This window comes from Podarcis cretensis (genome assembly GCF_951804945.1).
Source record: "Podarcis cretensis genome assembly, chromosome: 11".
Taxonomy (NCBI): domain Eukaryota; kingdom Metazoa; phylum Chordata; class Lepidosauria; order Squamata; family Lacertidae; genus Podarcis; species Podarcis cretensis.
Window position 1 is genome coordinate 31844911 of NC_137180.1, and position 25682 is coordinate 31870592.

The window sequence follows — 25682 nt, forward strand, 5'->3', positions numbered from 1 at the left end:
GGAGTTCTATCCATTTCGAAGCTCATTCAGTGTCTTCTTTGATAAACATAATTAATAATGTGTTGTTTGTATTTAAAGATGTTTTAAAGGTCTCTTCTTGTGTTATAATTTGGGCATAAGGGTGAGAGTAGCCTAGTGACTTGAAATTGTAACCTGGGCAGTACTGACTTAACTGGACAGTGTATCCTGACTTAACATCCTTATTTTAGTCCTGCCCTGAGAAGTAGCAAGAAAGTGTCTGCTGATTGACACAAAAGCTATTACAGGCTTAAAACTGCACTGCCTTGAAAACTGCCTGTTGTTGTTTCTGGGATCATCATTCTGTTCACAGAGAAGTGCTAGCAGCTCCCTATTTGATCAAATCCATTACCCTTTCTGTGTGCTAAAAAAGATGTGAATGCTGAAATTTTTAACCCACTGATGTTTCCGTTGCAGGCATAATCACAGATGGTAGCATAGACTTTTTATTAGATTGTATAATCTCTGCATTTATTGACTGACTCCAGATTCAGACGAGGTCACCGTGGCTTCTCTCTTTGCCGCTGGTAACAAGAGCCGTAGTTTGTTGACCTAATGCTTTTCTCTCCTCTTTCTCTCCCTGATGTAAAATGTAACAGCTTTCAACCACCAGGAAGCCTGAACTGTTTTAAAGGCCCTGGATCTCTCTTGCAGCCTATGTCAAGGCTTGAACTTTCCAAATTATGTATTTCAGACGTTGAGAAAGAAAGGACTTAATGGCTGTGACAGCCCAGACCCCGATGCAGATGATTCAGTAGGTCACAGCCCTGAGTCAGAGGACAAGTACAGGAAAATTAATGAAGATATTGATCTAATGATCAGCAGGCAAAGATTATGTGTAAGTACTCTGAACTCCCTTTCATTTTTTTTTTACTTTCTGATATTTCTCTGAACCTGGCAGGCATTGAACAAGAAAGAAAACAAAGGCTGTGAAAGCCCCGATCCTGACTCCTCTTATGCCCTCACCCCACGCACTGAAGAAAAATACAAAAAAATTAATGAAGAATTTGATAATATGATCAAGAGCCATAAAATTCCTGTAAGTACCAAAGGTTAGATGGCTGTCTGCTGATAACCGCTGCAGTAACACATCCTAACCCTTTCAGTTCTGGTTTCTTCCAAAAATGCAAATTCAGTGGGGGACCCATTTTAATAGCTCCACTTGAAACCAAATTGCATGTAGGACATACCACACCAATGTATATATTTTGGTCCTGAGGTGTGTGAAGTTCCTTAAAAAGATTTATTTGACAAACCAGAGGCAAAGCCTAAAGAAGGAAGTTAAAAAATGTACGTTACATACAGGAGATTTTCAGAATTCTGGTTTACCACACTACCTACCCCCAAAATGTATTTAGAAGACATCTGGGAACCTCACTGTGGACAGTTTAACACACTCACAGACAACTTTCTGTGGGTCTAAAGGGAGGAAAAAAGAATGGCTTCAAGTTGAATTAGAGAACGTGCATCCTGCTACCACTATTATTACCATTATTAAAGCTATGCTCTAAACTCAGTTACCACACTGAAGGGTTACGTAGCTAATTGCTGGTTGCAGGAAAACAGACTGCATGAGAGCCTAATGGTAGCATTCAGTCACGTTGGCGTGTTGGAGGTGATTTTTACAGCTTTATCAGAAGATTTGCTTTGACCCCATCAGCATTCCTCTTAACGCTTTAACAAGCGCTAAATTTTGTTTTAACCAAGACAGAATTTCTAACAGTCATATACCTTGCCAGATACTTAAAGAGAAATAACTCTGCATGTAGCTATTTTGTTTGCACAGACATAAAGGGGCAAACTTCACATGAATACTGTAAGCATTACATAAGTACAATTAAGTATTGTTTGCGTGTACTGTATTTGGTCACAAATTTCAGAAGGGCACTTGTTTTCTAGGCAAAACAACCAAGATCCCTGTGGCATCTTAAAAGGTTTAACAAATATATCTTGTCATAAATGTGGGTTAGACTCTGCTCTGTGAAAGCTTATGTCACAATAAATGTGCAAAGTCTTTTAGCTATCACAGGGGCCAATGTTAAATTCTGTAGCATTGTGTTTGTGACACTGATTTAGGGGGGGGGGGAATCCATAGGTGATTTCATTCTCATAAAGGCACAGTTTTTAAGAAAAGAAACTTCAGACAAATTCACACACGATAACATACTGCAGGGGTCATTATGAAAATTTGAGCTCCTTATCTCTTTCACTTTAGGCACTTACCTAACGGTGGGGACCAAGCTTGCAGGGAGAGGAGTACCAATTAAGATCCACCCTCTATTGTGTGGGCAGGTAATCCCTCCCCCTTACCTGGCCTGGTTTCCCTGGCAACGCTTCCCCCAGGTGGGATTGGACAACTCACTGGGGTAGGCGGGGACCTCCAGGTATCCCACCTGAGGGAAGGCAAAGCCTATGCTGATGGGGCCACTCCAGATCCAGGGCTGCACGCGTCCACACAAAGGGCGCCCCCCGTTTTAAGTGGGGAGTGGTCATTACCTAACGGTGGGGACCAAGCTTGCAGGGAGAGGAGTATGTCAACATACCATGGCTCTCACTTAAACCAAATCTGTAAACTGTCCTTTAAAGCTTGTAGGCTATGCTAATTTACCCCATACTTGAGATAAGATTGTTCCAGTTGTGCCTTTTTGGACACTGAAGCAATGCATGAATCTGTAGGGACAGAAAGTTACTTAGGGTTGTCGTAACTCTGGAATTTTCCAAACATAGCCGGTATTCAGCGCTTGTAAACAGTGTCCAGGCAGAAATTGCTAAAAAGTCTGGGAAAATCCAGACGCATGGCATGGAACAAGCAGAAGTGTGGATGAGCCCAAAGAGAGGTAACATTCCATGTTCTAGATGTGCCATTTGGTCTGTTTTGCAAGCCTCTTGCTCTGACCATGCAAGCCCAAGTGATCTGCAACACTGGATTACACTTCCAGAAGTGAACAGGCAATCATTTGGCACAAACAATTTGAGTACTAGGAGACACAAAAATCTGTGCCTGAAAAAAATATGTATTCTCCATATGCAAAATGTGCCTAGCCACTTGTGTACACACAGCCCATTACATGTGCAAAAGCTGACATCCAGATGGGAGACATTTGCTCTTCAGAATTTCTGCCACAATTTGGAAAAAAAAATAGACGTTTTGTAACTCATTCCTATGGGAGCAGATCTTTCATGTACGTTAAAGAACACTTTACTGAATTGATCTGGCCTTTGTAGTAAAAGTCATGCTTTCGCAAACTTTTGGAAAACTTAATGTTTTACCCAGGAGACCAGAACAGCTCCAAATTGGACCAGTGTTCCATTTCAGAGCACTTTTTTCCGAAATACTTAACATGTGTATTCAATTTTTAATTGAATGCATGCACACTTGTGTTTCCCTTTCCACTCACGCTCTTCTCACTTGCCTAATTCCATATGTCGGAAGGAGAGCTTTGAAGCTGCCACTGTGATTTTAGCAAGCCAAGCTCCGACACTGAAGTATTGCTCAATAATGAAACAGCTATAGCCTTTTACTGACTCAGTGGTCTTGTGAAACCTCCAGCCCTTCTTTTTCACCAGGTGGAAACCTTGCCACCGAAGACCTTTCCTCTTTCTTTGTTAAACTATGGTAGGGGAACTAAAAGAGATAATCTCTGTTCAAATGGGATTCCAATAAGGTATCCAGATTTAAGAAAGAACTGAGGTCTTGTGCCTTTTGTGGGTGGGTAGAATTTCAGCAGATACATCTCCTCTTGCAATGCGGAGTCATATTAGAGCAGACCAAAGGTCCATCTACTGTAAGCTTAACATCCTGTTTTCCATGGAGGCCAATCAGACATTTCTGGCACTGAGGGCAATAATTCTCTACTGTGGCTTCCTCTCACACTGTCTGTAGATCCATCATGGACTTGTTCACTCCCCTTTTAAAGCTATCTGACCTAATAGCAATGCCCACATTTAATGCAAGGGAATTCTATTCAGTCTGTGAAATGTAAAGAAGTGTTTATTTTGTTTGCTGTGAATCTGCTGCTAGTCACTGGTGACAGTGGGAGGTAAGGTAATAGTGGGAGAAGCTTAATTTCCTTGAATTCCACCCTTTAATGCTGGAATTATTATCACAGCCCTTCCAAGCTATGTCAAGCCACATAGGTTGCTATGTACCCTCAGAGGCTTTCCTTAATGCCCACAGGGTTCCCCCCCCCCATCCTTCCCTCTGCTGAACGAGCCACATTTGGCCAATAGAAGGCTTTTTAAAAAAGGCTAATTGCAGTGTGTGGGGCATTTGTGGGGTCAGATTACTGTGCACCTGAGGTGCTTACAACAGTTTCTCACAGTTGAAAATGTACCCCTGGCCTTGCCTGTATTGCATCTCAGCAATTTCAGAGTCCAGGGTCCAAGTCTATTGACTTTTCTGTGTAAAAGACAGTAGTCTTCCAAAAAGTTAAATCTGTTTACTTTAAAAAGTGGGGAGGAGCACGTCGAGAATAACAGAAACAACAGCAGCAGGAACAGCAGTATCAAATTTACTTTTTTATTTAAAATATCAGAAATCCATATCTGGCAGCATACTTTTCTAATCTGAATTATACATGGTGGCATATTTTTGTGAATGGACTCAATCGAAGCATCTAGCACCACCTCCAGGGTAGATGTGGTAAAAAGCTTGTTTATTTACTTATTACTTAGTTAGTACATGTTTTTAGCCCCCTTTTTTCAGATAACTAGAAAGACGGACAAGGGAAGAAGAGTGGAGGGGAAAGGCAGAGGAGGTGATCACTTCTTCTGGGACAAAATAAAGCAGTGAACTACATCAACTTCTATCTTGTTTGGGCCAGGCTGGTCTACCCTTACTGGTGTTCTTGCTTGAATAGCAGTTCATGACTCTTGTTCCCTTGTCAAAGTGTTTCCCCCCTCTTGCTTCTGAAACTGGCCCTTGGAGCAGAGTGTTCTGTCTGGCAGGAAGGGGGAAAGCATGTTTCCTGCAGCTGTTCCATCTTTGGCTGATGGACGGGGCCAGTTTGTCTCCCTGTTGCTGTGATATTCTTCCTTGTCAAGATTGTGTTCACTCAAATTATTCCCAATCTCTTCTTCTGCCCTTCCTCTGGGCCAATAAAGTATTGCATCAGTGTTAAATACTGAGCAGCCTCATACAACACTGCCAGTGGCCTTTCCTACTGCTGTTGAACAAATCTGTTCCGCTTGTCTAGACGTCAGGGAAACTGCACATGGCCATTCCACCCTCTGCAGGGCTGGTGTTTGTGACTAGCATCTCATCTGTCTCCATTTGTAGCATAAGAATCTGCCTTGCATTGAATCAGAGCAACAGTCCATCTGCCCTGACTCTCCGGAGTTTTAGGCAAGAGACATTTGCAGCCCTCCCTAGAGAGTCCAGCTATTGAACCTGGGACATTCTGCATTCAAAGCTGATGCTGTACCACTGAGCTACTGTCCTTCAGTTTGCTATGGACAGGAGCTGAAGTTATGCAGTTCTGTGCTTCAGGCAGTGGAGAAAAGTGGTCATCATGAACAAAGCAGTTGTGTGCTCAGGTGTCCATTTTTTTCTTTGTTGGAGAATGTGAACAGGCTTTGCAAATTCCAATGTGAACTGTCCTGATCTGCACCTCCCAGGCTAATAATGTATGGATCAGAATGTAGCTATCCTGAAGATATCATACATCGCTGAAGTTTGCAACCACTTGTCTTTTAAAAATTATCAAATAATGTTTACAAATCCATATCTTAGGCTAGAATACATTTAGAAATGTGTATTCTGAGAGAAAAATACACTTACGTATGTATTTATTATTATTTATTTCATAAAATCTATACATCACTTAATTGTAAAAAAAACACACCAAAAAAACCTCAAAGCAATTTACTAAATATAAAACAATAAAACATGCATGTGGTTTGGGGGGGGATTGAATTAAAAAATAAGTATTTAAATATGATTATTTTGTGCAGATTTTTTTTAAAGTAGATTAATGTAGAAATTGAGCAGAACTGATTTATGGATCAACACAAAGGAAAGTGATATGAACCAGAAATAGACTGAATTTCCCATATCCCAAGTATTAACAAGAAGAGGGATAAATGTGTTTCCTTTCAACAGTGTGTGAAGGGGCTTTGTGTGTTTCCTAATGCATATGTCTCATAGTTTACGGCTGGCAGTTGAAATAAAAATATGGAGCGCAAACTAGCTTTAAAATTTCATGATGAAAGGCATTGGGTCAGCCCAAATCAACACAACTATCTCCAGCATAGTAACTGCTCTTCATGCTTGCTCATACCCAGAGCTGAAGCTGTTGTGTGACAGCCAAATGCTTGCAGTGCACACAATGATATGTGGGCTGGCCTTTAGCCAGGCCATTTCAAGAACACAACAGGGCTTTTTTACAGTGAAGACAATCTGCACAATCTGTGTGCTCAAGACAGCAGGTATGTGAATGCCACAGTTCCTAGTTTGCACACCAGTTACCATGCTGACATTGTCTGAGTGTCTCAGTCCTAAGCCTATATGATCTCTTGTGTGATCTCGCCAGGGGCCACCTCCAACATTCCTTTTGATATGCAATGGACCACTTTTTATTGTGTTACCTTTTACAACAGTTCCCTTTTTTCTGGGGTGGCCACACATTGCAGCCATCTGAGAGAGAAGTTGCAAGTTGGGCTGAATAAGGCATGCCCCTTTTCTGACAGAACCCACATTTAGAGCAAACCTTTGAAAGGGCAGCATTGGGCATCAGTTTGTTTGATTTTATTTTTAAAAAGAGTGTGTGTTTTAATATCTCCATATCGTGTTTTCACATTTGTGGACACACCCACATCTTCTGATTTTCATGAGATTGCAGTCAATGTTACCTCTGTGGTCTGCCTGCAACATACCTAAAATGATCCAGTGTGGTGGAGTGGTTAGAGGATAAGGTGAGGAACAGGGAGATTGAGGTTCAAATCATTACTCATCCAGCAAGCTCACTAGCTAACCTTGGACCAGACACCATCCTTTAGCCTTTGTTTGGAGTAAAGGAGCAGGGATGGAACAACCACCTACATTGCCATAACCTCTTTGAAGAAAATGCAGCAGAGGACTTTTTTAAGTGCTGGCATTGATGTGTCCATTTTTATTCTCTGCATGAGGCTAGAGAAGAAGGCCTTTACACAAGAGACATCATCACAGAAAATGATATATCTCTTAGAGAAGTGGCTGTGTATCTAAAGTAGCATGTTCACATCAGGCAGCTCTAAGGGCTGGTTCTCAATTTACATTCTGTACTCTAGAATGGATGCCCAAGTTGAAAATCCATGACACTCTCATAACGTGTAGAGGAGTCTCTTATAGCCTGTTAAACTATTCAGAAGCAGGAAGAAAGAAAGGATTGAGTATCTGCTTCCAAGAATTAAAAAATGGTACACACTTGACGAAATCAGTGTCCATGCCTTAGTACAAAATGCAATTGGAGAACTGAAATACTGTACCTAGATCCTAAGGTTAAGTGTATGTTAGCAGTGGTTCAGTTGTGTTTCACATGCACTTTACCATCTGCACTTGCAATGGCCTTCACCATTGCAGGGAGGGCCTATCCTTTGCTTGTGAAAGGTCCCATGTTTGATCATGTAGCTATGCTAGTATCTGTGCCTGATATACTGGAGAACTGCCTGTAGTCAGAGTAGACAATAGATAGACCAATGGTATGACTCAGTTTAGGGCAGCTTCCAAAATACATATGGGTGCAATCATGAATTGAGGTGTCCATCTGATCACAGGAACACCAGGTCCTTCCAAGCTGCATCAGTCCTATGCACTCTGCCCCCGCCACCATCACCAGTATTGCAGACAGGGCCTGAGTTCATCACTCAGTTTGGCCTGACAGCTTTTACCAATGAGAAAGGAAATTAACAAGGTAATCAGGACTCAGAAATGATTTGTAGGGGGGAAATATGATACCTGTTTAGCCATTTTTCTGGGCTTATAAGGAAAGAAGAACAAGGCCAGAAATGTATTTCCCAGGGAATAGAGGTTATGAAATGCTATTTTGATAGTCTAGAAAGGATTCATGTGCACATCGGCCAAAACATCTGATAGCAATTATACATTTATTTGGGCTGCAAAAGATTCTGAAAGCTTATAAGGAAATGCAGCTATGAAGGTCACTTTACCATAATGTATTTTTAAGGTCATGACAGGTTGAAATTAGAAAGCAAGACCATTTCAGCACTGCACTACACTGGAGTCAATGACTGCAAAGCATTTCAGGTGCTCTTTTTCCAAATTGCCAGTGTTTGAGTTGTCCGGAAATACCAAATAGATCCCCTTACAAATTTGTATTTGATCTGTTCTGTGATTTTTGAGATGGATGCAAATTGAACATGGCAGCAGTCACTGGTAATTCTGGCAAAGAAGACAGATAGTGTGGCATAATGGACACATTCCACTGGGAAACTCTCTGCACAAGCCCCATTGTAATGAAAAAGAAAGTTTTATGGGAACAATTAAAAGGATGTTCATGGCAGTCAACCCAAGATTGGCCAAAGGGTTTCTGAGGTTCTACATATGTTTTCATATAGCACAAGATCATTGAAACAAGAGTTTTCCATTGACTTAACTGGCCTCAAGACAGATACAAAACTGCTTGTTCAAATGAAGTACAGTTGAGAACCAGCTGCTTTACTCTATGCTTCTTAGGCAAATTGGTGCTATTTTATGATAACTTGTTTGCATATGTATTATCCATAAGTAGAAAAGTACTGCAAGCCTGGCTTTTAGAGTGACAGGTATTCATGGACAAGCTTCTTTTCTCTTTATTGTAACGTAATGACTAGGTCATCCACACCTTTTCCAGTTGTCTGTCTGCCCCCTTTTCTATAAGCTCATTTTCCCACCTGTGTGTATCATTCCCTAGCCATATCCAGAAATGCTTTTTATATCCTCCCAATTCTTGCCACCTCACTCTGCCCTAGCATAGAGCTTGAACATTTAAAAGCTATAGGGAACAATCCACCTTTGTCTTAAGTGTAATCAAGCCCAGCTGAAATAAACTGGAGTTGCAAAGGAACACAGTTGTACATTTTTCCTACATGCATGGTAAACCAAGCATTCCCCTCAAATTCACTTTGATACGTGACCATGATGAAAGACTACACAAACCCTCTGATCCTACAGAAAGGAAAGGATGTGGGCAGGCGGCCATGTGTGTGGTTCTCCAAATCTCTTAGCACCCTGCCAGGTCAAGTGGCTTCACGCTAGCCTGTTCACTAAAGCGACTTGGAAATGGAATTATTACATCCACTTTGACATTGGTTCATTTTGTAGACACTTACATGTGCCTGTTTGGGTCTTGGCAGGTATGAAATTCAAAATAATTATTTTTTAAAAACAGCTTGCCATTTCGTGTGTATGGTCTTGATTTTAGGGGAGCAGTGGTGATCTGAGAGTGCTTTGTATTGTGTACTATTTACTATCCAAAATCTCCGGTTTCTACTACATAACGGCAAACTGTAAAATCCCAAGGCCCAAAGACACAAAGGCAGCACCTTTGTGGAAGCTAATCAGGTGTGAGCCTTCAGTTCCTGGATGAGAGATGGTTTCCTGGGAACCCAATGCGTGCAACCTTTAGTTTGCTCATGGAAGAAAGGTGGGATAGAAATAAAATAAATAAAAACAAGAAGTTGCTATTGGAGGCTTTGTGCAGCAATAAACTACACTTCTAGGCTTTTTTGAATTCGAAGTAGCTCTTTGATTGCAAATGAATCACCCAGAAAGACTGAAATCTTCGCTCTGTTGTGTAAGAGAAGAGCTGTTGACTTGGGTTGCAATTTCAGCCTATTTGCCCTTTTTATTTTTGTTTTTAAGTGAAGAGGGATTAGACTCTATTCGCAGCTCACAAATTCCAAGAAGTTCCTGTCGCATCATCCTAGCATTTGGGCTCTGAGCTGTAAAGGGTGAATTTCATCCATTGTATTTCTATACTTGGATACATAATTGTATGATATTTTAAATTACATGGTACATACGTTTCCTAAGAAACTAAGCCTTCATCATAACTCATGCGTCTTCCATTGCTGCGGTGTATGTGTTGAAAAACAGGCTCTTCTCCCAGACCCTCATGAGACAGGTTAAGTGTGGAAGCAGAAGAGATTTTTATTTTTCATTTTGGGTTAGAAGAAATTTCATGCCAGGGTTTTGCGACACAGCAATGACTCTCCCTATTTTTAGATTGGCTTCAGACATTCTAAAAGGGCAGCAGCAGAGGAAGCACAAGTGAATTGCAATTTTTTGAACTACCCTTTTGAGGTTAGAGGCACAAGAGTTAGTTTTTTCAGTGTGTCGAAAGCAGCCCGAGAGTCAAGGCTCGCCCCACTTCCATCTCTGTGAAATGGGTCTTGCAAGATTTGGTATTGTTTCTAAAAAAAAAACCCTGCAAAACTTGTTTGATAACAGAGAACACAAGAAACACCTTTCAAATCACCATCAGCTCCCTAAAGAGCTATTGCAATTCTCCAGACTGGTATTGTAATGCTACTAGTAGTAATATTAATAATGACTTGTATTTAACAAGTCTGATTGGAGGTATAATTCAGCACCATCTGGAGAACACCCAAGTTGGCTACCCAAACCTAGGGGTCAACTATCTATATCCCCCTATTGACCTCTGCTGTTTTGGTAGCTCCTGGCTAAGACAGAGTCAAGTTTATTAGGTTGCTTCCTATGAATGCACATGGAAACAGTTTCTGAGAGAAACTGGTTTCCTCAATGATAATAACATTACCAGTAAGTGATGTGCATTGTTTTTTACAGCTACTGCTCTGTGGACTTTGGTATCTTAGATTCCACTGATAGGGAATGTTCCCTGGAGAGTTTCAGCTCCAAAGGTTCCTTTTTTCACAAACAGATGTATACTTAACTTGCAAAATGATTATACCTTATGAAGGGCAAGATCTGAGACTGAGTAAACATATATTGCTCATCATGGGCCTTATTCAGTATGTACCTGTGAAAGTTGCTCTACACAGCAGCCATGCATCAGCTGCAGCAGTGTTGGTCACACTGCTTCCAAGTAGTTTCCATATACGGTAAATTGAAAAATACCATCAAAATTGCCAAATTTTGGAAAAGGCTGCTTTAGACCCAATGAAATGACAACAGCTAGGCTTGATACAGGTCGGTCTAATCATGCAACTTCCATAGTACAGGTCATATTGTGCCTTCCATAGTTATTGCTATGGAATGCTCAAAAACAAAGCATATGAACCAGCTTATAAAGTAATGCTGTTTTGACACTTCTAATGCATTTCCATTCAGCCTGACAAAGATTTCTTTATAACTTGAAAGTCTGCACATACCAATCCCAACTGAAGTTGTGTTGTTGTTGTTGTTGTTTTATGCTGGTTCTATCTTTGGATGTGATTTATTATTACTAAGAATTTTAAACTTCTGCATTAAGCATGAAATGCTTTGTACATATAAAAAAACAGTATATTTTAAAGCTATGGTAGAACTCCACTGGGAAAACATAACTTAGTGCTGAGTGTACTTCAAGCTCTAGCATAGATTGTCATTTCTGACTTGATATATTTCCCCAATAAATGAGAGCAGGATAGGGACCTAGTGCCTACCTTTGTAGGTTTTGTGGAGAATCCATAACAAAACCATGATAATCGTCATCATCCTTGCCATAATCCCTTAAGATAGTTTCAGTATCATTATCCTTTGTTGCAGGGGGAAAGCGTATTCCTAGCCCTGTATTACAACTCTTGACTCACCACTATGTTCTTTTTAAATTAACAAATTTCTCCAGGGTCAAACTCATTCAGCTCTATGACATCACAGATTCAATTCTTCTCAGAGGAAGAATTCACCTCTATCCTATTCATTGAAGAGTTTTGATCCAATAGATGCCTCCACGGGTAGGATGGGGGGGTTGATTTTTGTCATTTTTCTTTTCCCCTGCAGCAGTCACCACTACCTCTGCTGTCAAAGATTGTCCAACCCTTTGGATCAGTTTTGTGGGGTGGGGAGAACCAACAAAAAAGCCTGCCTCCTCTCCACCTCTTCCTCCAACAGCAGCTTTTTGTCAGTGGAGGTCCACTCATGGGAGCTTAGAAGCCAAGCCAATGTGTTGGTTTTTTCATATATATGGGTTGCAGGCAATGTTAGTTCTAGACCCACTGAAATTAATGCACACGACTAAATTGAGGCCATTAATTTCAATGGACCTACTCTGGGTAGAATTTAGTTGGATACAACCCATTGTCTCCATGAGTGTTCTTGTTTTTTTAATCTGTATTTGGCCTGATACATTCGTGGAGATCAAGCAAAGTGAGTACATTTTGCAAAAAGAAGAAGAAAGAATACAATATACTTGTCCCTTTCACAAAGCAGATCATAATCCCAAGCTTCTAAGATTCTTGAGACTGAAGCAAAAAGCTTCCCTTTTGCATTCCTCACCCTTCTAATATTTCTCTGTAAAGTGAAGTCATCGTAATCAAGTGTCTTTGATCTACATTCTTCCATGACACCATATTAAGATGCCGCAAGTAAGCAATTACAATTTCAGTGAATGGAAGAAAGCTAAAAATTGAAACTTAATGAAACAGGGTTTTCTTTTAAACAGAACTGTGAGAGAAAAGACCTCTCCAGTCTTTTAATACAAAGGAAATGTAGAAATAGGAGATGGGTGTGTGGGGAGAAAATAAATATTAATTCACAATCCATTAAGCATTTTAAAAAGGCTTTTCTCAAAGTTTGATGCTGTGCGGATTTACTCAGAGTAAGTCCCACTGTGTTCAACGGAACATACTCATGAGTTAGTCGGACAGGATTGCTGCCTCAGAGGTTAAAAACTTGCTGGTAGTGACATTTCATGTTCCTGACTCTTTTCTGTGTGCTTTTAACCAATGGTTACAACATCTTTGCACTAAATGTAGCATAAGTGTTCTCTGAGACTGTTGTGCCTCCTTACTATTCTTGTTTTTTGTTTCCTCCTCCCCGCTTCCTCTTGTACAGGCTGTTCCACCACCTAACTTTGAGATGCCAGTTTCTATCCCAGTGTCCAACCACAACAGCTTGGTATACAGCAACCCTGTAAGCTCATTGGGTAACCCCAACCTGTTGCCTCTGGCCCACCCTTCCTTACAGCGGAATAGCATGTCTCCTGGTGTGACACACCGGCCACCGAGTGCAGGAAACACAGGTAAGGCACTACCCAATCCTATTTCTTCACTTTCAAGTTTGGAAAAGGGCTGTAGCTTAGTGGTAGAGTATCTGCTTTGCTTTCGGAATAGCCCAGGTTCAATCCCTTCCATCTCCAGGTTGGACTAAGAGAGACTCGTGTCTGAAATCCTGAAGAATTGCTGCCAGGTAGAGTGCACCAGGGTTTCCTAAATTTGGGTCTTCAGTTGTTTTTGGACTACAACTCCCATCATCCCTTGCTAGCAGAACCAGTGGTCAGAGATGATGGGAACTGTAGTCCAAAAACAGCTGGAGACCCAAGTTTGGGAAACCCTGGTATAGGCGGTACTGAGATCATTTCTCAGAATTTTCATTTAAAAAGAAGTAAAGTTAAATTCTAAAAAGAGCTAAATCCTTTGTGAAATTAAAGATAATTAATCCAAAGAAGACAATGTTTTTAAAATGAAGAGAATTAATGAACTCAAGCTACTGGGAATGTTTGTGTGACACCCAACAAAAGGAACAAATATTCATGTGGTAGGTAACTTGCTCACGAACATGAAGTAAAATGGTTCTCTTTAGAAAGTGCCCTTAGACTTCTGACAATAAATCTTTTTTACCCTCACTGTTGTCCTGTTAAAGACTGTTTCAAAATGTAGGCTCTGAATCTAGGCCCATTTGTCTTCATGTCATTAAAAAGCTACACATCTTCTTTCATAGAAGAAAAAACTGGGAAATGAGTTGGAAGTAGCGAGAGAGGTTAATCCTTGCTGGCAAAATAGGTCATTTGACTCCACAGTTAAGAGGCTAAAAGCAGCCTTTGTGATAATGTGTCAGGTCATTAGAATCTCACTGATGGTGATGTATTGTTTGAACTCCTGGCTTGTTTGTCTCACTGTACAAGCAAGACGTTGCCATCCACCCAGGTGTAGGATCACCTGTAAGTAGGATAAATAAGGATTAGGATCCTTCACTCTGTCTGATTGAAGCAGAGTCAGCCTTAAGCGTGTTGACCTCAGAAAAGTCAAGCAAGGTCTCCATCGTAAGGAAGGTAGTAGAAAAAACAAGCCATTGATGCTTGCGAAAATACCAAGAATGTCATGCAAAAATACACCACCATTTGTGTTCCAGTATGTCTTTGTAAGACTTCGACAACACAGGATTTGCTCCCTGTTGTTCCTGATATTATGCACTCCGGTCATGCAGGAGTCTGATTATGCCGTTAGGGGGTGGAATGCAAATTCACAGTACACATGAAAAACACTTGAGTCCCCTAAAGAGCTGTTTGGATCCTAGCTCTAATGTGCAGCTGGCATCCTAAAGTGTCATAACTGTACATTTTGTGGGACTGGGAAACATGAGCGAAGGAAGCTGCCTATCTAGCTCAGCACTGTCAGTTTGATAGGCAGCTGTTCTCCAAGGTTTCAGGCCAAAGCCTTTCCCATCCCTGGTACCTGATATGCTTTTTAAAAAAGCAGAACAAAAACAAAATATTGAAATGTCTTGCATTTCAGGGGGTTGGACTAGATGACTGGAAAGGTTGTGAGAGGCATATAGATTATGAAGCAGCAGCAAACCAGCCTCACATTGGCGCCAGGGCTGCTGTGGGCATCCTGAGCCTTGCCAAGCCTGATGCTTCTCACTGCAGCATCATTTCTTGCTTCTTATTTAAAAAAACCAAAACATTTTGGCGTTATTGGGGGTGGCTGCCCAGACCTAAACACAGTTATGGATGCACATGTTATTTTGAAAGTAAAAATACTAATTTGGGCACCTGTTTTTTGCCATTATTTTTAACAGCACCCTTTTCTGTAACAAAATACTACTTATTCTCAAGTAAATGGGTTTATCATCAGGCAAGAGAAGCAACAAACTCCATTTTACTCTTGCTGTCAAGATGATGCTAAAGTTTAATCAAATATGAAATATAAACCATCAGTTGCTCAGGGTATTATTACTATTATTATTGACAGAATGTCTGTGCAGTTCGAGAGGAAATGGATCCGCTTATACATATGTAGACAGAAGTCAGCATGGCTCAAGCAGCCTGATCTTTATAAGTACCCTGGTGGTAGGAATTGCTTTGAGGAACAGGCTGTAATTTCTGTTTGACCTTTGTGGTTTCTTTCAGCTCCTCTCTCCATTTGACTATTTTATTTGTCTTCTCCTAGGTGGCCTGATGGGTGGGGACCTCACAACCGGTGCAGGCACCAGTGCAGGTAAACAGAGGAGTGTTTTATGTCCCCTTTTAAAATGGTTGCAGACTCCACAACAGAGAGCTAGCATGAAGCCGGTCTTAAAATAACTCTATATAATTTCATTAGGAGCAGAATTAGGTTAACCCTGGATGCTTCTGAAAATCCTACTCCCAAGAGCCTTCTCGATATTAAACTTCCCAATTTCCGTGCATTTAAAGACTTCCTGTTGCTGTTGTTTTAAAAGACTTCTAATGTACTGTCACGGAGACTCTCGTTACCAAGAGTTCCCATCAGGCGTCACCTACGGTAATCAGAGGACCCTTTCACAAATCCCTCACTGAAGCTGTCACATACCAGTGTGTGGTGGGAAAGAAAAGGGGGGGGTGATTCAGGAATGGTTCTTGGGCCTACTCCATTGTTCTCATGCTACGTTAGAGCAGAAATCATGATTGTGCTTACACCACTGATTAAAAGGTGACTCGTGAAACTGGGTCCAAAGAATGCAAGTTTGAGTTACCTAACAACTCAACCTTTTTATCCAAGTGAATGCTTGGATTCTGCACTAATCGCTCCCATGTTTCAGCTTTTAAAAGCCATGGAGACTGGTGATGTCTCATTGGATATGGCAGCATTAAAACCTCTGAAATAGCATCTTGACATCGCATCAACATTATGCAGTTTGTGGCTGCAGAATTTGTGATGCTTTTTACGAATGTAATTTATTGTTGATTTTATGCTTTTTACTGCCGTGTGTGTGTGTATGTGTGTGCTGTTTTTTTAAAAAAAGTTTGTTTCTACAGTCACTTAAGTATAGAGAGTGTAGAAAGCATGATAATCTTCATTGTTAGTTTCCCCCCACTTTTCTTGATTCTGTTAACCAAGTTCTGTTTCATGTTGGTGATATCTGTTTGAAGCACGTACTAAGATTCTTGACCTTTTATGTTAGAGAAACTTGAAAACTGCAGAGTAATAAGATAGGAATGGAACTTGATTGACCTACTAATGAGTGTCCTCTGCTGGTTTGTTAAAGCATAGCATTCTCCCCCCCCCCCTTGCTCATAGGAAAGTGACAAGAATGATTTTTTGGTCTTTGGGAGAGGGTAACTTTCATGAATTGAAATGGAGATTTCTCTACATACAGAATTGGTTTAAATATCACCAGTTTTGTTGACTTGAAAGACAGTTGGCGGGAGAGACTTCTCTTGACAACTAGAAAATGAGAGAAATTCTATTTTAAAAGTGTAAAATATATTATTGACTGGAGAATTTGATTTTTAAAAAAAATTAAAAGTCCTGATGGCTCCTTCCTGTGGAAGAGTAGTGTTTATATGAAGAGATAAAAAGTGTGATTGTGCCCAGAATCCTGGTTCCTTTTGTGTTTAGACCTTATTGCAGATGTGCATTCTTCATGTCTTAAATTTGGAGCAGTAAGAAGAGTCATTTGCTGTAGGGCAGAAAGGAAGAGGAGAGGTCATTACGAGGTTGAAACGTCTGCCACAGTGGCATCATTCAACAATGGTTCTATTTTGGAGAGTCCCCTCTCCCTCTTAAATATCAAAAGTTCTTTGTTGACCATTTTTTCTTGAGGAACAGAGGCCCATGTGTACGTCGCCATTGCCATCTTAGAAGCTGATAGGGTGATCTTATGGATCAATTTGCCAGGGTATACAGTCTTTGTCAAATTAGAAGTTCATGCATTTGCATTTTTCCTGTGGCACCTAAAAATAGCCAGTTTGCAACAAAGGAAAAAGAATGTAGTTATTTTTGAGTTTTACTACTGTAATTATAAAAAGAAGCAACTTTTGATTGCTAACATAAGGGCATCAGTTCCTGCATTACTTTAACAAATTACACCGTAATGCGAAGATGGGAAACAGGGGGGGGGGGGAAACCTACGTAGGTTAGATATACCCATGTTTTCAAAAGGCTGCTATTTTGTTGGTTTGGAACGTTTGGTATAATAATCGTGAAATTATCCACAACTTTACCTTGGGAACCTACCCAAGACATAAATAGAGCCTGGAAATAGTGACTACTTTTTATTATCCCAAGCAATTAAATACCAGTAGTGGTATTTTTAACTAAAACCAAGGTTATCTCAGGTTTGCTAGAGTACATTTGTTCAAAACTTTTCTCCAGTTGGGTAGCTTATGCCATGTGACCATCACAACTGCCAACAAAATGAGAGTGGACTTCCTATTTAGTAGTGTTGCTAAGCTATAAATAAAGCCACGGGTTTGGCAACTTTCTTTGAAACAAGAAACTTGTGATTGAAAGGAAAGAATAAGAACTGTTTGACCTTAAGCCATCATGTTTTAAAACAATCCTATAGTTACATTCTTCATCTTAACACTCAGCTAAGAGAAAAAACAACTGGCAATTAACCTATAAAATTTAAAATATTAGTTTGCTTTGTTTTTAAAGGGGCACACACATTGAAATGTGGCATAATCCTTTTCAAATTTGGACAATAGGTCAAGAAGTATATATCAAGTATTGAAATGGGTTTTGAACTCTGACTATTATCTGGCCTATAATTTTCTTAATAACAGAATATTAGTATTAAATCTCAGGGGGAAACTCAACATATCAAATGAATAACACATTTTGTAAATGTATTGTGTGTGTTCCCATTGCAAATGTGTTATTGGCTCTAAAGAGGCTATCCTGGTCCCATTAAAGTCATTTGTACCAACTCACACAGTTCACGGAACTGAGACTATATTTCTACTACTCTAAAGTAATACTACAACTTGCACTATGACCGATGTTTTATCTAATTGACCATGTTTTATCTAATTGTTTTCATATTTGTCATTTTGAACAGAATATTATCTGACTGCCTCCCGCCTCCCTTTTGCACTAGTGTACATTTTAAAATGGCAGTCCTCAACTTAATTTACCATAAAATCATGAGGAGCTGCTACTGCTTTGTCTGACATTTGGCCCACTAGATGTCTGGCAGTGGAGATGGCAATGCCATCATTTTTGTTGAATAGTGGGTAGACATAGCAGACGACGCAGCGATTTCTCCAAAGAAGCTCTTTATTTGTAAGCTGGAACAGAACTGAACTGAAGGGTTCAGCCAGCCTGCTTATATAGAGATCCACTAGAACGCAACAGTAACCATTTTCTGTAACTATCCAATCACTGAACGTCACTTTCGATCCCTTATTTGCATATGTGGACCTGAACTATCTACATTATCTCCCTGCTGGCCCAGGGTGAAAACTTCGGTACAGAACAATTTTCACATCATGCTAAGCTAAACCATGGCTTAGTGCAAACTTTCTAGCTCCGGAGGAGGAGGAGGCTGTGGCTGCTTTGCTCCTCCTGGGACTTTCTAGGTAAGCACAGAGCAGCAGCTAATCAAGGTATGGTTTAGTGTGTTGTCCAAGCACAGGATTGTGGTTAAGGTCTCTCCTTCTTACCCGTGGTCTGTAGCCAAACTTTGGCTAAGCTACCATCCTGTGCTGACCTAAAAAGCCTGAGGAGGAACAAAGCTGGTGTGATCAACTCTCCTGGAGCAAGTCTCACTTACTCCCAAATAAAGATGAGTAGTTGCATTCTGTTGTTACACAGTAATGTAGGGCTCATCACCAGTGCCATGCAAACATCTTCGAATCTAAAGCTTAGATGCTGCAAGCCCTGTACTGGCTATGTGTTGCAACATTCTCATGGAGGAGGAGATAGGTGGTAATTGTCCCCAACACTCTAGCTGCAGAAGGGCTTTTTGCCAAGTTAATGGGCTTTTGGCTCCTTGAGGGTTACTATAGTGTTAAGTTGCAGTAACCCTCTTCATGGAAGCTGATGACCCCTTCCCATTTCCAGCTATGAAATGAAAGGGTAGTCTTCATGTTCAGTAAGTATGGATACGTGTATCTGTGTCTCTGTGTGTTTCTCTGGTTCATTCTTTATTTTTCAGTGCCTCCCTCTTCAAATAAGTTTTTAGAAACTAATGTACAAAATGTCCCATAAATGATCTTTGTGTTCTGCAAACTGCTTCTGATAGAATTGCATTCTACACCTGCCTTTACATAGGAAGTAATCACAAAAATCTGCCAGGAAAAAAGCCTTACAAATGAGAGAGAGAGAGACAGAGAGAGAGAGAGAGAGAGAAGGCAAAGGCAAACATTAAGCTAACTAGAGAAGACTTCCTGTAAATTAAACAAATCAGATATTTTCAACAAGGCATCAGGTATTCAAAATGCTCCCCTGGCCACCTACTCCTTGAAAGTCCATCACCTTTACCACATATGTGAAGTGAAGTGATAGGCAGGAAGTGCCTGGCAGCAGCAGATGCCGTATAAAAGCTTCCTCTTGGAATTGTAAGCTCAATATGACAGTGATTGTCAGACTTGGCCAGCTTTAAGCATTGGGCCTCTTAGCTAGATTATATCTTGTTAGCATTACACTACTCATTTTGCTGCTTTTGGTCACACGTTGGCCGGGTATCAATTTATTATACATTTCTGCTAGCATTTCAAACTAAATACAAATGAAGGTAATAGCTATTTATAATTTATGGGTCTCTAGGCCGGAAGAATTCTGGGCATGTTTTCAAAATAACATAACTTAAAGGAATGATTTGCAAAATGAAAAAAAGAAAAAGAAGGCAATATGCCCAAATAAGCTTATACCAAACAGGCACAGTATGAAGCAAGTAGTAGTGAGACTCTGAGCAGATCCTAAAATAACACGAGGCACCCAAAACTCATAAACATCAATGCTATGTACACCTAGTTCCCCTTTGTGCCTTGGCAATGCCAATCTAAGCAAACACGCGCACACACATACACATGTGTCACTGGTAGGCAACCTAACATTATTAGTTGCATTCCACATTCCTTTAGCTCTGACAGTGTGCTACATGCTGTACAGAATGTGATTATTTGCCTCCAGATGGTGCTTTAGTGGCTTTCAGATATGCCCTGGTCACTGGGATGTCACACAGAATAATGTGAATGTCATTGCAACCCTGTACATGTCTCCTGGAAAATAAACTCACTTGAGTTCAGTGGGGCTTAGCTGTCAGGTAAGTGAGTGTAGGGTTGCAGCCAAACTGTAAACACTAGCTGCAAGGATACGATCAAAAATGCAACCATCTCAAAAAGCTTTCGCAAATACAGCATCTCCAAACACGATGGATGCCAGAGTCAACACATATTGGCAAAATAAGTACCAACCCCACGTTGCCCTCAATTTTTTATACCACAAATGTTCTGGTATATTTTTGTCCATGTTTGTTGCACTATTATTGCCTTCTGGCAGCAGTAATGTGATTGCACTGGGCAAGCATTGCAACCAACTAATAAAACAAAATAAATCCACCCCTAACGCTTTGTCATTATGTTGTGAACTTGCTGCAGAATACAGCCACCATTTCACACCAGTCTGCAGTCGGCCCCTCATTTACTCAGGTGTGCCTGGGAAGTGTTCTGAAATCCATTTTGCACCCGGAACTGCAGGTGACCCATGGCATCTGGCTGGCCACTGTGGAAACAGAATGCCAGACTAGATGGACTTTGGCTCTGATCCAGCAGCACTCTGCTTATGCTCTGGTGGAGGAAGAGGAGTGCGGAGGGAGCACACCGCCCCCGGCAGCGCAATCCCGGTGGGGTGCCATCGCAGCTGCCCCCCTGCCCACGCTGGGCGCCACGCCCCCACAGGTGGTGTGCCACGCCCCCGGGATGCACGTCAGGCCCCTGTGGGTGGTGCACCACGCCCCTTGATGCACGCCAGCCCCGCCCCCGCCTGCTCTCCACCCCCCGGTGCCGGAGCATGAAGCTCCGCCACTGTGCTTATGTTATTAAGAGAGCTGTTTCCAGCTTTATCTGATGATGAAGCCTAGCTTGTCCCTCAGATGAGGCAACCATCTTTCATGGCTTCATAAGTCTACCAGTTGTAATTTGCCAGTATTGGTGGGTTCCTACTGAAGCCTGCAGATGATGGTGAAGCTTCACTACTTTCAAGGATGTCCATTTCTGTGAGGACCAGTTTTATATCAGTGTGCCAGAGTGTGTGTTGGCTGCCAGTAACTTTCCAAGTATAATTGAAGGTTCCAGCAAAAACAGCCTGTGGGGAGCATTGATAGTTTCTGCTTCGGGAAAATGTGGCCTTTGCCATCTCTTTCAGCATTGTTTGCCTTAATATCATTCTCTTTTTAAAAGTGTTCCCAGTCTTACCTTCTCTCTAATTTACAATGTCTCAATATTTACCTTGGTACAATGATGGATTGAAAGAGTAAAATCATTGCACCAACTCTGAGAATCCCTCCTATTAAATGAGTCATAGAAGCTGCTAGTCTTTTCAAGGTGAATATTTTTTTTTTTAAGGATTGATTGACTTTTTTCCTTAAATAACAAGCAATTAAGTTTATTCTTATTGGGAACCCACAGTCAAATAAAAAACTTTTGAGTTGCTGCAGTCTGTCCAATCCACGTGCTGGTGCCAAGATGATTGTGGTGTGTTTTCTCTCTGCACACAGCAATCTGTCCTTTTATTCAGAGAGGGAGAGTACAAGGAAGCATTGCAAATCAGCAAACATCTGGATTTCATGCATACCCTTGAGTATTGAAAGAGATAGTTGATGCCTTCTGGATACTTGGCTGCAGCTGTGTGTTTGCTCCAGAATGAAAAGCAAGCCATGCATTTAACTCCTTGGAACAAGAAGTCCAGATTTTGCTCCATGCACTATTGAGTTAAAACAATCCTTTCCCTTTAACTTTTCACATGAATTCTCTTTAAATCACTTTGGCTGCTTGATGTCCACATGCTTTGCAAGCGGATTAGCCTCTTGATAGTTGCCGAAGCTTTGACTTTGAGAAAAGTAAATAGATAGAAATTGAGAAGAACCACACTTTGGGCCCATCCAGGTGTCCTTTTTTAATTGTGCATCCATAATGATTTGTGTTCATTATGGTATTGGGGTGGATATACAGTACATGATCCCACTTTAAGTATTGTTTGTACCTGCAAAAGTTTCAGGATGAGCATACTACTTTGTATGCAATAAGTGCATGTCCCAGAGCTTGCTGCTGAAATTCCTGTAACTTTTAACGCTGCCTATTGAGGGAGGGGGGCTATTTTTGTTTCTCTATAGCACAGAATTGCCTCTCCAGATAGCAATAATGCAGTAACATTGGGGAAGCATCACAGAACAACTAATAAAGCAGAATGATGTGTGGATGGTCCAGTACAAATCCACTACTACCTTGGTTTAATAATAATAATAATAATAATAATAATAATTTTTTTTTATACCCCGCCCTCCCCAGCCAAGGCCGGGCTCAGAGGGGCTTACAAGCAATAAGAACAGCTTAGTTTATGAACAACTTGTATGAATAACACTACAAACCCGGAAGTAGGTGTTTTGGTTTGTGAACTTTGCCTTGAAATACGAACGTGTTCCACTTCTTGTTGAGTGTGTTCCGTTTGTAAATTGAGTCCCCCGCTGCTATGGGAAAGCACGCCTTGTCTTATGAACGCTTTGGTTTAAGAACAAACTTCCGGAACGGATTAAGTTTGTAAACCAAGATGCCACTGTTATGCACTATTATTGTGCCAATGACATGTTGCGGAATACACACACACACACACACACACACACACCAAAAAACAAACAGCACCATTCTGGAGGAGCTCTTTACTTTTAGTTTCTCTTTGACCAGGGTTGCCTCCAAACTGTGATTATTTTGCCAGAGCCATGCTTGCTGGGATTTGTAGTTCAGCAACATTTGGTGGGTCAAAGGTTCACCACTCCTGTCCTGTATCATGTAGATGCCATCATCTGTATGCGGTATGATAAGTTTTGTTGGGTTATAGGACCACTTAAAGCCATGGCAAAGTTCCTTTGGTGTCTTTCTCCATGAGACCAACCACACAGTATAGCAACAGCTCTAACCTTGAAGAAGGGGGAAACACAATGTTCACACTTTATGGCCATGCTCTATTTGATGTTAATTTTGGTCTAGGACAACAGCTCAGAAAACAAATATCTGAGAGAGGCAATTGATTTCCAGCCACAGATGGAGGTAAATGAATAGCCCTCTATAGAAAGAAGAAGGGAAAAAAGCTTTCAGGTAGTCAAATGGGGATAAGTGCAAGGCAATGATCTACAGAATTGCAATGCATTCCCCTTGATGCTTCCCCAAAGGGGAAGTTGTATTTTCCAGGAAGGTGTTTGGTCAAATTAGCTTTTCTTTTTCTTTTTTCTTGTTTGATTTAACACTCTAGGAAAGTTAAGCTACCACCACCACCCCGCCCCACACTAGAGAGAGAGGGAGAGAGTTAATGTAATTTGCTTTCTGTGTGAAAATTGCATCTGTTGAGGGGTGGGGGCCCACGGAGCAGATCAGATATGGATTCATCACCTGCATAATTGCTTTGCTGGATTCAAGCCCATCCCAGGACAGGCCGTTTGCACTTGGCAACTGTTGTTGGATTCTGTTGCTAATGAAAGTGTGGGAAGTTTGAGAAGCAGCAGCAAAATCTCACCGTGGATTGATTCCTTCCCAACTCTTTATTTTTATGCTTGTGGTCTCTGCAACCTTTTGAACTTGGAAAGTAATGGCAGTGATATTTATTTATTTATTTATTTATTTCACGTGTAATGCTTTAAAGAAGAGGCTGGGGACTCTTTGTAGATTTTCTTCTAGGGACCTCGTGCCAATGGTGAGAATGGCCAGAGGCAAAAGTGGGAATTCCCGAATAAACACCAACAATAATAACAAAGAGAGGTATGCTTAACAACAAAGGAGAAGTTCACATATATTTTTAGTATGCTAATTTTTTTTAGTACCCCTGTTTTTTAATATCCTTTTTTTTTTTAGTATCCTTTCTCTGTTCTTTCTAATCTGGGGGAAAATATTTTATATCACTTCTAAATATTTTACTTGGAAGTTATGGGTGGGGTTCCCCTAACCAGCCCTAGCAGCAAATACCCTTCTCAATAACTTCACTTGCACAATGGGGCTTCCCCCACTGTTCACGCCCTGCATGCTCTCCACACACTCTTGAAATTGGCTCTGGGAGGGTCAGGAGAAACCCCGGGATAGGCAGGAATTGTTCCATACTTGTGAGGATGGAGTGTTTGGAAGAGTGAGATGTTGAATCCCCACCACCTCAAAGACTTGAAAAATCCTTTTACGCACTCCCTGATTTGTTGTTTTGCAATGATGTGTTAATATTCTTACAGATGTGGGCTTTTATTTGCATCAACCCTTTTTGATTATGTTAGTTTTGATTTTGATTTGTGTGTGTGTGTGTGTGTGTGTGTGTGTGTGTGTGTGTGTGTCTGTGTGTGTATTACAGTTTCCCCCTGTGGTTCTAAACATCCTTGAGATATGATGTGTTTGGGAAAGTTTTTTAAGTGTGTGTGTGTTTAGGGTACAGTGGTACCTCGAGTTACAAACGCCTCAGGTTACAAATGCTTCAGGTTACAAACTCCACTAACCTGGGAGAGTTACCTCGAGTTGAGAACTTTGCCCCAGGATGAGAACAGAAATCGTGTGCCGGCGGTGCAGCGGCAGCAAGAGACCCCATTAGCGAAAGTACGCCTCTAGTTAAGAACAGTTTCAGGTTAAGAACGGACCTCTGGAACAAATTAAGTTCGTAACTAGAGGTACCACTGTGGAAGGGAGAATCAGACTGCTGTGTGCCCCATCCATCTTCTGACATCTGTGCACAGAACAGTATTCCAGCAGGCTCTCCACATGATCAGGAACCCCAGTTGTGCAAAGTTTCCCATCACACATCAGCTCCCCTTTTCAGATGCTGCACCAAATGTCAAGGGCAGGCTCAGCAGGTGTGGTCCTCCTCTGTGCCTCATTTCTGTAAAGGACTCCAGTTTATAGGAATGGCAAGGGCTCTAAAAAGCAAGGCGAGCACTGAACAGAGAGCACCTGTCACTGTGGCAAACCTCTGCTTCTGCGCCCACACATTCAGTATCCAGTGCTACAAACCTGAGTCTTCCACATCTAGCAAGGATTCTTAAAGCATGCATACTCAAGACTCATATCGTTCACACAGTCCTTTGGATGGAGGAGATATTTGATTCTGTTCACATTTCAAGGCAAGTTTACCTGATTTGCACTTTTCTGAAACGATGCATGAACCAAAAATGCAGCAATCTTTTGCACTTCTCTGAATTTTGCAAAGCAGTTCTCCAGCCAAGTAACTTGTACAAAAATGCAGATAGTGGAGTAAAAGTCTGAATGGAAAATGCATATGTTAGTGGGGGGGGGAACCCTAACATGCAAAATTGCATCATGTTAGGAGAAACTGCTTTGAAAAAAACAGTTATTATAGGC

The 25682-nt window shown here is 41.1% G+C and overlaps 1 protein-coding gene across 14 annotated transcripts in view; it reads left to right on the forward strand.

Annotated features, from left to right (window-relative positions):
* The window catches only part of MEF2C (myocyte enhancer factor 2C), a 173783-nt gene that overhangs the window by 126192 nt on the left and 21909 nt on the right, over positions 1–25682 (forward strand). For 10 of the 14 annotated variants that reach the window (XM_079995645.1, XM_079995643.1, XM_079995646.1 and 7 more), the window contains 3 exons: positions 713–856; positions 13010–13196; positions 15346–15393. In XM_079995645.1, coding sequence (XP_079851771.1) covers positions 713–856; positions 13010–13196; positions 15346–15393 — 379 coding nt within the window. Of the gene's footprint in view, positions 1–712; positions 857–919; positions 1058–13009; positions 13197–15345; positions 15394–25682 lie in introns of all 14 variants that reach the window. The other 4 variants (XM_079995647.1, XM_079995655.1, XM_079995644.1 and 1 more) reach the window with 2 other exon arrangements.